General features: G+C 41.4%; 1 protein-coding gene across 6 annotated transcripts in view; it reads left to right on the forward strand.

Moving 5' to 3' along the window:
• LOC133443849 (dynamin-2-like) overlaps nt 1-13,444 on the forward strand; it is a 33,439-nt gene that overhangs the window by 15,615 nt on the left and 4,380 nt on the right. For all 6 annotated transcript variants that reach the window (XR_009782695.1, XM_061721165.1, XM_061721137.1 and 3 more), the window contains exons 11-19: nt 1,379-1,465; nt 1,554-1,624; nt 7,039-7,093; nt 10,550-10,660; nt 10,866-10,975; nt 11,063-11,174; nt 11,838-12,005; nt 12,271-12,497; nt 13,146-13,391. Coding sequence is in view for 5 of the 6 variants with exons in the window: in XM_061721165.1 (XP_061577149.1) it covers nt 1,379-1,465; nt 1,554-1,624; nt 7,039-7,093; nt 10,550-10,660; nt 10,866-10,975; nt 11,063-11,174; nt 11,838-12,005; nt 12,271-12,497; nt 13,146-13,391 (1,187 nt within the window). In the remaining variant the exon portion in view is untranslated. The remainder of the gene's footprint in view (nt 1-1,378; nt 1,466-1,553; nt 1,625-7,038; nt 7,094-10,549; nt 10,661-10,865; nt 10,976-11,062; nt 11,175-11,837; nt 12,006-12,270; nt 12,498-13,145; nt 13,392-13,444) is intronic.

Raw genomic sequence — 13,444 nt, forward strand, 5'->3', positions numbered from 1 at the left:
AAGGAACGTGAAGAGTAAAAATAAATGGGTCAAAGAATCTCTGTCAGTGTTGTTGATTGTTGCCCCTGACCACTGCTTGAAGGCTTTGCTCGGCTCCCATCCCGCTCCCATCCAGAACTAAGCACTGTTCCTCGTTGTGATCCCTGTTGGACCCTTACAAATCAGCTTAGGTCATCAGATCTCACCCTGTCTCATTTGAAAATCCGGCTCCACCACCACCACCACCCTGTGAAACACTGCGTTGCTGAAATGACACCACTTGATAAACACATCTCTTCTGCACTCCCCAATGCCACTCAAAGAAAACCTCACTGCACTCTATCCTGTCTTTATCTCTTTCTGAACTCCAACCTGATGCTTGCATCTTCTTTTTTTCCTGATTTCTCCCTGATTGGTTGAGATTCACTTTGAGCTTGAGATGGCAATGCCTCGATGGGGTTTAACTGGGATGGACTGAACACTCCTGGGTACAGAGTAGGGCTGGGCGATATGGACCAAAAGTCATATCTCGATATTTTCTAGCTAAATGGTGATACTCGATATATATCTCGATATTTTTTCTGTGCATTAATTGGGGTTCCCCCCAAAGCATTATAGCATAGCATCTCTGTTAGCCTCATTTTTTTCTGAGGCAAACCCTTAAAAAAACAGTCAGTTTTAATACAAAGCCTCGTGCCAAATGTCACACAGGTTCCTTTATTAACAGAGGTCTGCACAATATCAAAATGTATAAAACAAATGAAATAAAAATAAACTGCCTGCATATATAGAATAAAAATGCTTCTTGAATAAAATAAAACAAATATCCCTTTCCTGCATAACAATTAAATTAAAATACACTGTACAAAAATACAATGTAGACAGTAACAGGCAGACTTTTCCACTGAGGTTGACAGTTGTGCAAATAACAAAACATTTGTGCAAATCTCAAATAAAACATTCAAGTCAATTTGTCACAAAATAAGCTATATCAAAATCATTAAAAAAAAAAATGTAAAAAAAAAAAACTGTAAAATTTTATTTATTTTTTTTCAAATCGATATAAACAATATTGTCTCGTACCATATCGTGTTTGAAAATATATCGATATATATTAAAATCTCGATATATCGCCCAGCCCTAGTACAGAGTGATGAGGACAACTCAAACGACTTACATGAAGTCTCAAGCTGAAAGGGAACTCGCTGGTGCATGCCTCCTCAGTCTTCATATCTTATCTCATACATTTTTGTACTGACAGTTATGTGTGTCTGCTGATTTTCAAACACGGTGCGTTAACAGCATTGTGTAAACCTGCACAGAGCAGGTGTGTTGTTTGTATTAACATCAATCTGCAGCAGTGTTTGTGTGTTGGCGTTTTCTTTCCACGCCTCTGCAGCTGGGCTCGTATCCTCGACTGAGAGAAGAGACGGAGAGAATTGTCACCACTTATATCAGAGAGAGGGACAGCAAGACAAAAGACCAGGTGTGTGTGTGTGTGAGTGGTTGTGGACTTCCATGAATAGCTGTTCATGTCTTCGTGTGCACAAAGTAACAGGTACCTTGCCTCTCAGGTGCTGCTGTTGATTGACATTGAGCTCTCCTACATCAACACAAACCATGAGGACTTCATTGGATTTGCAAAGTAAGATAAACTTTGAAAATTGACTGAAATAGAGGCTCCTAGATCAGGGGTCGACAACCCAAAATGTTGAAAGAGCCATATTGGACCAAAAACACAAAAAACGGTCTGGAGCCGCAAAAATTGAAAAATCTTGTATAAGCCTTAGAATGAAGGCAACACATGCTGTTTTTATCTGTATTAGTTATAACTGGGGGAAGATTTTTTTTTTCATTATGCACTTTGAGAGAAAAGTCGAAATGTTGAGAAAAAAGTCGAAATGTTGAGAAAAAAGTCGAAATGCCGAGAAAAAAGTCGAAATTTCGAGAAAAAAGTTGTAATTTCGAGAAAAAAGTTGAAATGTCAAGATTAATGTTGAAGGACAATCTTGAGACAAAAGTCGAAATGTCGAGAAAAAAGTCAAAATTTTGAGAAAAAAGTTGAAATATCGAGATTAAAAAGTAAAGGGAAAAAGGAAGAAAAAAGGTGAAAAAAAGGAAAAAAAGAAGAAAAAAAGGAAAAAAAGAGGAAAAAAAGAAGAGAAAAAGGAGGAAAAAAAAGAAAGGAAAAAAAAGGTCAAACATTTTTGAAAAAGCTCCACTAGGGCAGCGCTAAAGAGCCGCATGCTGCTCTAGAGCCGCGGGTTGCCGACCCCTGTCCTAGATGAACTGATCAAAGGTCAAAACTGTTATTTTGATTATCTGTTCGATGAAACTATTTTTAGGCTAAAAGGGACATTGAAGAGCATCTGCTCTTCATTCCAGACCTGACTGGATGCTCACGTCACCTAACTCTTTATTTCTAGTCAGGGGCGTCGCCAGGTGTAATCCCTTATGGGTTCTGAGCCCAAAGGGGCCCCCACGTAGCGGAGGCCTAAACTGCGTGCGCGCGCTTTGCGCGCGCGCAAAATTTTTGGGATCTTACGGGTCGGATCGGTTAACTTTGCATGACTTTAAGTCGTTTAGAAACAGATTGACAGCAACAAGCAGCTTCAATGATTATAACAAAAAAGACCATTCCAGATCAGCAGATGAATGCATAGCACAGGATAATAATAACTGCAGGGTGGTGAATAGTGCAACAGGGCAAAGCTCTGTGTATTCCCCTATTCAATTTTAGACAATATAAGGAGTAAAAACTGAATGAGAAACGAGAAAGCCAAAGAAAGTGTCATGACAACAATTATAATTATTATCCCCCTCATTTTATTGCTGCATTCAGCAAAATACCAATGACCTCCAAGTTCCAACTCACTGCATCATATAGGGCTAAACAAACATCCATCTCAGACTGGTATTTTATACAAAATGGCAAAATAAATAAATACAATAAATAAGAAAAAACACATGACTGACCAACATAGCAGCATATACATAAAATTCACATTAAACATTCCCAACTCAGTCCCAATACAAAGACATACTCAATAACATTACAATAAAAGAACTTAAGGTTCCATTACAATGGCTTTTTCTATCTTTTCGTTTCTGTGCTCCTTTTTGTTTTTTTTTTAGCCTCCGCCAGTGGCAGAGCGTGGGTTTCAGCACAGAGGGGGCGGAGCATTCTCAGTGGGCCCTTATGATAATTATTTTACTATTCAACACAAACCAGTTCACACACACACACACACACACACACACACACACACACACACACACACACACACACACACACACACACACACACGCCACGCAGCCTGACAGCCGTCAATCTGAGAGCTGTCCTTGGTGCTGGTGTGACGGTGACTCACAGGGTCTGAGCCAAAACCATCTTTAATATAACTTAAAACATAAAATGTAAACTACAATTACACAATCTATTCAGATAGAATATAGACACAATTGTCTATAAGGCCATTAATGAGATCTATAAATAGAAAATAGACACGGCGGTCTAAACACAACAAAACGCATAGCCTATTAAATGTATCAACTGCACACAATATGCATTGAAATAGAAAGAGACTCGGCGGTCTATTACAGTTGACAACAACACAAGGTACATTAAGGTGGTCAAGGCAATAACAACATTCTGATCATTATTTATGTGCTCACCGATTGCTGTCTCTGCGCTTGTTTGCCGCTGCACCAATTCACAGACTCCGAACTCCAGAACATCATCCTCGGCTCGAACAATATATTCCAAGTAACGTTGAAAACAATGTAACGGCCGCTACAGCTAACACTAGCCTCCTCATCAGCCACCGGCGCCGCTGCAAAATATGAGGAGAGCGGCGGACAGGAAGCAACTAGCCTCTCCTTTCTCTCTTTTACCTTTCTTTTTAACGATCCAGACTGGTGCTTTTTCTTCTCCATTTTTCCTCTTTCAAAGTTCCCTCCAAAATGCGAGAAGGTCCTCGCTGCAGCACCGCGGAAGGGGGCGGGGCGTCGGACATCACAGGGGCGGGGCGTGGGACATCACAGGGGATGGATGGATTGTTTTTTAAATGTTTTTTAAATGTTAAAACATTTTAAAAACTCTGTGGAAAGTGTGTGGGGAGCTTTTGGGCGGAAAAGTTGCAACTGAACCTAGTACCCCTCGCTGCAGCACCGCGGAAGGGGGCGGGGCGTCGGACATCACAGGGGCGGGGCGTAGGAGATCACAGGGGCGGGGCGTGATATCAAAATGACACAGCACCATCTGGTGACCATTTCCAAGAATTACAAATGCAAATTTATATTCAAAGTCATCATTATACAGATGAATCTCCGAAAATAAGAATACCGTGCAAAAGTTAATTTGTTTCAGTAATTAAACTCAAAAGGTGACACTAATATATATATACTCATAATATGCAAAGATAGATATTATATAAGATTATAAAACATACTTGTAATATAATTATTATGTTTAATATTACATAATTATAATAAAAATATATAGATTGTCATTGGGTATTGAGTGTGATGAGTAGGCTAGCACTAAAAATCATTGGTAGTAATGATTCCATATATACAAATTACATTTTTTCAACAAACAAAAGAGGGACAAGGACAACAAAAGCAGGTGTTTTGTGTTAATGTGTTTATTCATTCAGCGAGTCAGCAGTGAGGAGACGCTGCCCAGAGAGTTGGAAAACTCAAGAGATGACTCCATTTATACCAGTGGCTCACAGTGAATTCAGTAGCAGGACTTCAGTTCAGTTGCAACTTTTCCGCCCAAAAGCTCCCCACACACTTTCCACAGAGTTTTTAAAATGTTTTAACATTTAAAAAACATTTAAAAAACAATCCATCCATCCCCTGTGATGTCCGACGCCCCGCCCCTGTGATGTCCGACGCCCCGCCCCTGTGATGTCCGACGCCCCGCCCCCTTCCGCGGTGCTGCAGCGAGGGGTACTAGCAAAATGCCGCAGTCTCACATACAAGACGAGTTAGTTCAAATGTAAAAAAACGAAACAAGTTAAGTTCCAGCCAATCAGCGTTGGCTCACAGCCCTGATGCGTTCAGGACAGTAGTAAAGTAAGAATTAACCTACACTGGCTGCACAATCCACATGTTATCGTTATTATAACCTACAAATTTTACGATTATATATGAACGTATCACACAAAACGGGGCCCTCTCATTGGGCCCCCCTGAACGTGTGGGCCCTGGGGCGACCGCCCCCTTGCCCCCCCCTCTGGCTCCGCTACAGGCCTCAGCTGCAGGCACAGAGAGCACGTAATGCCAAAATAAAAGCCTCGAGCGAGTCGAGCCTCGTCGTGAGGGGAGGCGGCGGCCCCTTAGGGCAGAGGGGGGGCCCTCTACTTTGAAATGTTGTTGACATTGGGTTTTTATAACCCGGAAACCCGCGCCAGCGTCGCTAGTGTTTCTAGTTCTATATCTAAACATCTGGAGCTGGTTAGGAAGTCCTGACCACACGTATCAAAAATGTCCAGCTCTCATCCCTCCAAATCAAGATAAACTAAGATAGAATCCCTCCCCTCCGATGATGAGCAGCAGACTTTTATTATTTAAGTCACGGTCTCTACGGATTAAACACACTTACTGTAAAATGATTCATGCTAATCATTTGGGGGTGGAGAGGGCTAAACTGTGTGACACTATGTGAAAAGAATATGAATACTTTTAGATGTTTAGGGAAAGTAAATTAAAAATTAAATGAACCTTTATCTTAATTACAATCATGATTTATGGGTATTTATGGGCCCTGACAGCCCACCACTGTCTTTAGGCCATGTCACCCTGGACTTTGGAGCCGAGTGGCCTAGTGTTTGGGACTTCAGGCTCACCATCCGAAGGTTGTGGGTTCGAACCCTGGCCCTGGTGTCACTTTGTGCATCCTTGGGAAAGATGCTTTACTCTCGGCTTCCTCACTTCACCCAGGTGTATGAATGGGTACCTAGCTTTGCTAGGGGAAGTATCCAGCGATAGACTAGCGTCCTGTTATGGGGTGGTTACCACCTGTTAGTTTGTGCTACAGAAACCGGAGATAAACACCGGCTTTATGGACCCTGGACTTTGGGACCCTGAGAAACCCCCACTCCACTCTATTTTACTAAAACTATCTGTCTATGGTACAGTAGCTTCCCTTCATCCCTGGGTTAGATTGAAGTCCCTTTTATGTAGCATGTAGCATTACAACTTCACATTCACCTGCTGTGTTGACAAAAGAGCCACTGCCTTTACTACGTTCACGGGTTCGGACGGTCTGGCACATCTTGTAATACAGCCTTGTTTCTCTGGAGGTGAACTCTGTTGTGCCTACTGCTGGGCACTGACACACCAACTTTGTGACATGATTAGTGATGCACCGATTGTTCGGTAACCGAAATTGTTCGGCCGAAAATGGCAAAAAAAACACTTAACTAACCCCATAAGAATTTTACCTAACATTCACCAGGAGGTGGAACCAAAACAACATAATGCTGGGAAATTAATTTTTTTTTCATTTTTTTATGTTCAATAAATATTTTCTACCTTGTAATTTTGTAAAAGATTTTTTTCTTTGAAAAGCATGCCTAAATCAAATTTAGGCATGCTTTGATTTATGCAATGGTGAAAAAATTGGCAAAATAAATGAAAAACTGCTGAAGAACAATGTTCGGTATTGTTCGGTATTCGGCCAAGTGTTTATTATTATTTTCGGTTTCGGTTTCGCCCACAAATTTTCATTTCGGTGCATCACTAGACATGATGCCCCAAAGCGGTCAGAAGTGTAGGGGTGGAAAGACTGGCTTGATAAATGGTTGATAGTTTGATGAAAAGCTGATGATGATCCATTAATTTGAATCAGGTGTGTTAAAGCAAGTTCACAATGATTTGATATTAAATTAAGTAATGTGTGTGTTGTAAGGGTTAAGGAACTGCTCCATAGTAGCACAAGCCATTTGTGTGTTTTCTTCCTTGCTGTCCTGCTTTAAAAAATGTTCTGCAGCTCACGCTGGAGTTGCATTTGTTGTTATCATAGTATGTTAATGAACGTCTCTCCTGCAGTGCTCAGCAAAGGACTGCTGCCAATGCCACCAAGAAGAGAGTGATGCCCAATCAGGTGAATAAAGTCACTGTGTATGTCACATACTGCAGCTGCTTTCACCCAGTTCTTTTCCCCGTTGCTACCCCATTCCATATCCTTTTTCTTTATTTCCCCTTTTCTCTCTGTTTTGCTTTTTAAATGGCCCAGGGAGAGATTCTTGTAAGTACCATGATCTGCCTTTCCTCTCTAGATGGGCAGGGGGAGTCAACCGTCTTAGACCATGTCGAGAAACAAGATTTGTTTTCTTTGATGGAAAAAAGGGAAGTGAGAGTTACACTTTTAGCTGCACTTGATTGATTATGAAACAAGTGACATCATGGCTTTATTTTACTGTAGTGCTTTGCATTGAAGATCCTGTGTGCGTCCGTTTTGGCTGAAAGGTCAAATCAAATCAGACTAGACTAGACTAGACTAGATAGAAAGATTCTCCTGAGTTGAAGCAGTAATATTAATGTTTCGTTTTATTAGCATCAGCAGGGGTCCGTTTCACAAAGCAGGTTTAGTGAAAACTCTGAGTCTGTTAACCCTGAAATGAGGGAAACTCTGAGTTTTCCGTTTCACAAAGGGAGGTAACTCAAACCAGAGAAAGAGGAGTAACTCTAGCCTGTTTCACAAAGAGAGGTAACTTAAGCTCTCGGTCAGTTACCGTAGTAACAGACGCTCTGAACCTAACCTGGTCGGGACCAGGTTAATTCAGCGAACCTGGAGTTTCTCTCCGTCTCCTCCCTCAGTGGCGTCAATTCAGCCAATGGGTCTTTACGCAATACGCATCCGTTTCTGCACCACGGACAGCAAGCGGCAAAGTTAGAGAACAAAGGCTTATCTAACAAACGCAATTTAACTCGTTCACTTTATTCACTATGTCAGTGCAACAATATCACAGGGACATCCCAGTTTAACTTCAAACAGTTAAAGTCCAAATGCAAAAAGGAGAGGGAGAGTAAAAAAAAGTCAAATATTTCCCTTAAACAGATGTATAAGAGGATTTATATCTTACTTTGAGATGAACTTGCATAATTAATCCATCAGTGGCTAACAGCGTCGTTAATATCTTCTGGACCCATCACTTGCCTTCTTTCTTTTTTTTATTGCGTGGTTGTCTGCTTCATTTTAATTTTTGTAAGTTAGTAACACTGCAGAGCGCACTAAAAACGAGATTGATGGCGACCACTGTCGTCAGGGACGCTGGGACATTTCAAGATATGAGGGGGGTATACAAGTGTTGGGAAAGATAATACCTACTGAAATCCATCATGTTGTTCTGATATGCATTTGTAGTTATTTTATATGTATGAATTAATAGAATAAATCAATACAAATAGATACAGAGTAATTCCACAAATGTATTTAAAAAAAAAACATTTACATTCTCCCCTGAAGCCGAGGTGTGGCAGCTGCCGTACCCAATTGACGGCCCTGATCTAAATGACAATAAAATTTAATTTTTTTTCCCAAATTATGCTCTCATACTCGCCATACGCACGTATTAACACTTCTAACTCCAATGGCGTGAAGTATGTGGATCTTGAGATGCAAACTAACGTTTCCTCAAAGGGATTTTGTAAATTGAAAAGATAAATAAAGTTAAAAATAAAAAAATAAAATGTATGTCGCTCTTTTGTGTCGCCGGTTGCCATGGTGAATCCTTGTATCAGCGATCTACTGATGCTGGCTTTTGATTTCCCTCACGCTAGCGTTTAACTCCAGGTGAAACTACTTAGAGTTGAGTAAATTACCTCTAAACCGCTGTTCTGGAACCGAAAAATCAGAGTTTCCGATCTCAGAGTAGATCAACTAAGAGTTCAGGATTAGACTCAGAGTTTGTTGAACCTGCTTTGTGAAACGGACCCCAGAAGTTTACAGTATTGGTTCATCTATAAAACATGTGTTTGTGAAACACTTGATTCCACACCGTCACATATTGAAAAACAAAGCTGTGGATTACTAACTTTGGTTGATGCACTCCCACACCTTCTTGGCATATTTCAAACTTATGTGGGTCTATAAACATGCCTTGAGCAGACTCAAAAGAATAAAGAGTGTCAATATTGTCAGAGACAAAAAAATAAATAAATAAAAGAGAGAGAAATGTTCTCCTCTGCCGGTCTCCAAAGAGTAAATAGTTTTTTGCGGCTTTAATGTTGTAACCCAAACTTGGCTGTCTGAATTGCATGCGTCCTGGTCGGAGTCCTCCGTATTTCAGCTTATTGTCAAAGTTATTGCATGGGTGTCACAACTGAAGGAATCGGTAGTGAATTTAGTGTGTTGAGAAAATGATGAAATGAGGGAACAGCGTATAAAGTAATGCGTTGTCCCAACAGATTTTTTTTCTTGTTTTATATAAGATTCCTGCAAAACTACAATTTTGGGGTGCACAGATACGTTTTATGGGTGTTATAACTGCTCTTATTTTATTCTTTCAGGATGTAAAGTTGTCTGGGAAACACAATAGTCAAACTTTTTTGTCTTCAAACAAATGAAGCCTGAGCACATTAAGTTATTAGAAGTCAAACGTCTTTACTATCCTCTCAGCTGCAGTTCTGTTGCTGCACTACTGACATGTATGTTTCTCAGGTAGGCCGGGTGATTCTGATGAAATGTTGTCCCGCTCTGATGACTACTGTCCATATGCAACATCATGTAGTGATGGACATTCATGGAAACATTTCCCCTGCTGAGCTCTGCCTCAGGCAGACATGTGGACGTGTTCCTCTGTGAATCAGTGGCAACATTGTGCAGACGTGAGAAAGATATAGAGTGGTGTATTTTTATGCTCCAGGACCACCTAGTATTGTAGGAGTGGGCAAAAGGTTTATTAGCTCAGTAGAGGAGTGAGCTCTTGCCTACATCAATTAAGGCAAGAGAAATATGGAACAGTTACCTACATATGTGCAGTTCTATCTACAAGTTCAAGAACATGTTTAAAGAAAATATTGTAAATAAATATAAAACACTATAACTATAAAGTATATTATCAAAAACATTCTAGAATGTGAAACGTCAATTTTATATTTGGTCTTATTTATTTTCTTGTCTTCTTTATGCATTGTTTGTTTTCATGGATTAATGCTAATGTTTCAGATTTAAGTTGATTACAAGATAAAAAGGGTAGGCACTATAAGCTACGGCTTCAGCCTACACCTTTTTGGCAAAAGCAATGTTTATTTTACTTTTTTCATTTTTTCTTTTGTAAAAATGGCTTAACTTGTACAAGGCTTAAGACCGAAATAAAGACTATTCATTCATTCAGCTCTGCTCAGCCTGGGAGAAAATTCTGGTTTCTATTGCAACGAAAGCAAAGTCCCTCTGCTCTAAGTAAAAACATAATCTGACCCCATTATTCCTTTATTTCAAAGAGAGTGGTACATTTTTAAATTTCTGTAGCTGTATTATGCATATATGTAAAAGTTTGCTTCCCTGCCCTCTCCCAGGATGTGTAAAGTCAGCTGTTGTGCTGGTTCTTGTGTGCAGGTCATCCGCAGAGGCTGGCTCACCATCAACATCAGCATCATGAAGGGGGGGTCCAAAGACTACTGGTTTGTCCTGACGGCCGAGTCTCTCTCCTGGTACAAGGATGAGGAGGTAAGGGGACAGTAAATGTGCAAAAGGTGTAGTTTGTTTCCATGTTTTTTCCTTCTAGTCACCTGGTAAAGTAATGATTAACTCCTGTAATGTAACTATCAGCGCAGGATGGCAACGTTTTATTTAAGCCTGTTTAGAGGAATAGCCTCTAATTACTTTGTTGGGTCAGCACAGCTTATTTTTATGTCACTGGGTGTCTAATCAGGAAAAAGAGAAGAAGTACATGCTGCCTCTGGACAACTTGAAGCTGAGAGATGTGGAAAAGGGCTTCATGTCCAGCAAGCACGTTTTTGCCATCTTCAATACCGAACAGAGGTCTTGATTACTCTTTCTTCAAAAACATTTCTCATTCTATTCTTTTGATGTCAATCCTCTCACCCGCTGCGCATGTGTACCTTACAGGAACGTGTACAAGGACCTCCGTCAGATTGAACTGGCCTGCGACACTCAGGAGGATGTTGACAGCTGGAAGGCTTCCTTCCTCAGGGCGGGTGTTTATCCAGAAAAAGACCAGGTACGCAGCAACTAATTCACCTTTAAAAAGCTGCAGGTCCTCTTTATATACTGTTTACAGGCTCCACTGTGATCCTTTTGGATTTGTTTCTGTAGTCCCAAAAAGTTTCAGATGTACACAGCAAGTTACCTTTTACATATACACCCATAAAGTATTTAAAACCATTTGCCAACCCATTTAAAAAAATAAATTACAAAATCTCACCAATGTCTTCAGAAATGCAGATTGTGTGGATGGAAGCTTAATTAGGACAAGAGGTCTAGACTATTCTGAAGAACCATGTTTAGTTGTGAACAGATAAAAGTTCACTGGAAAAGAGTTTTAAGATTTTTTTTTTTAATTACTTTTTCTTTTCCGTCTGCCTGTTAATTAGATTTGACTGCAACAACAACTCAAATTGAAAAAAACTACTTAAAATGTTGCATCATCTTGCATAGTCCTCAAAAACCTTGTCAAACTGCAGCACCACACTTGTTTTGAAGAGTATTCAACAAAATCACAAAGGCTGAATTATTGCATGATGATAAGCTGGGAAAATACATTTTTCTGAGCTTTTGATGAATCATCATTTCATGTCTGTTTCTGTTTCTGTATGTCGCTTTCTCTTTCTTTGTCTGTCTCTCTGTCTCTGTCTCGCTTTCCCCCATCCCGTCAACCCTCAAGCCTGAGAACGAGGATGCGATGAATTCCAGTGATACGGTGTCCATGGATCCCCAACTGGAACGGCAGGTGGAAACCATTCGCAACCTTGTGGACTCGTACATCAGCATTGTCAACAAGTCCATCAGAGACCTCATGCCCAAGACCATCATGCACCTCATGATTAACAGTGTATGTTTCTTTGTCTTTTACAGTAGTTTTTTTTTTTCATCCTCTGAATAACTGACAGTTCTGAGGGCAGAACGATGCACCCTGCGTGTTCTCGACTGGTGCATGTGGAAGATTTATCTGAAGAGCTCACAGAAACTAATGATGGAAACGTTTTCAGTCATTTAAAATAAATGCATCTCTTCAGTCTGTGGCGTATTCACTGGTGCATGCTTGAGTCTTCTGTCCAAACTGCATCACGCTCCCTTCTTTTGACTCCCACTTCCAGGCGAAGGACTTCATCCACTCGGAGCTGCTGGCGTACCTGTACTCAGCCGGGGACCAGGGCAGTTTGATGGAGGAGTCAGCAGAGCAGGCTCAGAGGAGAGATGAGATGCTGAGGATGTATCACGCTCTGAAGGAGGCACTCGTCATCATTGGAGACATCAGCACCACCACCATTTCCACCCCGGTGCCTCCACCAGTAGACGATAACTGGATTCCCAAAGACCCAAGGTAACAACTAAAAGCTGTTAAGTTTAACGCCAGCCACGCAATTCTAACTATGTTTTTACATAGTTAGAATTAAATAAATTAAAGGGGACCTATTATGGCATCTAATACCTATTTTACACAGGCCTTGAATGTCTTAAAAACAAGCTTTTGATTGTTTTTGCTAAATAAATTAGAAATTCAGCCTCTGAGCCATGTCTTTATCATCCCATTCTCTAACCTCATTATCTATGAGGGATTCTGAGTGGGCGGGGCTATGATAATGAGGCTCTGTGCTGATTGGCTGCCTGAATGACGCAATACACCGCTACAAAAAAACGGCGGAAGTTCCGGCCGGTGGAGTTAGTTGTGGGCGTTGTTTCACGCATCGGAGGCCAACCGATGTAAATTGCAGAAGCAGAGCAGAATCTGAACGGCTCGTAGAAGCCACATCACACCGGACAGATCATCCGGGCGGCTGTACAGACACTGCAGAATTTGGTTGCTTTCCTCCTTCTCTGAGTTGGCAGGCTGAGGGGAGACCACTTTATATATGTTAAAGCAAGAGAAAACGTGTTTTTTATAATAGGTCCCCTTTAAAATTGTCTGTTTTGAATCAGTCTTTTAACAGCGACTTTAAAACTCTAAATACATTTTGTGTCTTTGTCCCAGTCCTCCCCCGGTGTCCCGTCCTGCCGCATCAACAGCGCCCCCCCCATCCCGCCCCCCGACAGCGAGGGGCCCCACCCAGGGCCCGGCGGCGCCTCTCAACCCCACACCAGCATTTGGAGCCCCGCCGGTGCCGTCCCGACCCGGCCCTGCGTCTGCCTACGCAGGTGATGCCAACTCTGCTGCGGTGCCCCTCGTTCCCTCGAGGCCGGCCCGCGTGCCTCCCTCTCTCCCGCCAGGAATTCCCAGGTATGGCTTCATGTGCGCACAATACAATATCCTTCATGGCTTCGGCGTACAGA

The sequence above is a fragment of the Cololabis saira genome, chromosome 1 (assembly GCF_033807715.1).
Source record: "Cololabis saira isolate AMF1-May2022 chromosome 1, fColSai1.1, whole genome shotgun sequence".
Classification (NCBI taxonomy): domain Eukaryota; kingdom Metazoa; phylum Chordata; class Actinopteri; order Beloniformes; family Belonidae; genus Cololabis; species Cololabis saira.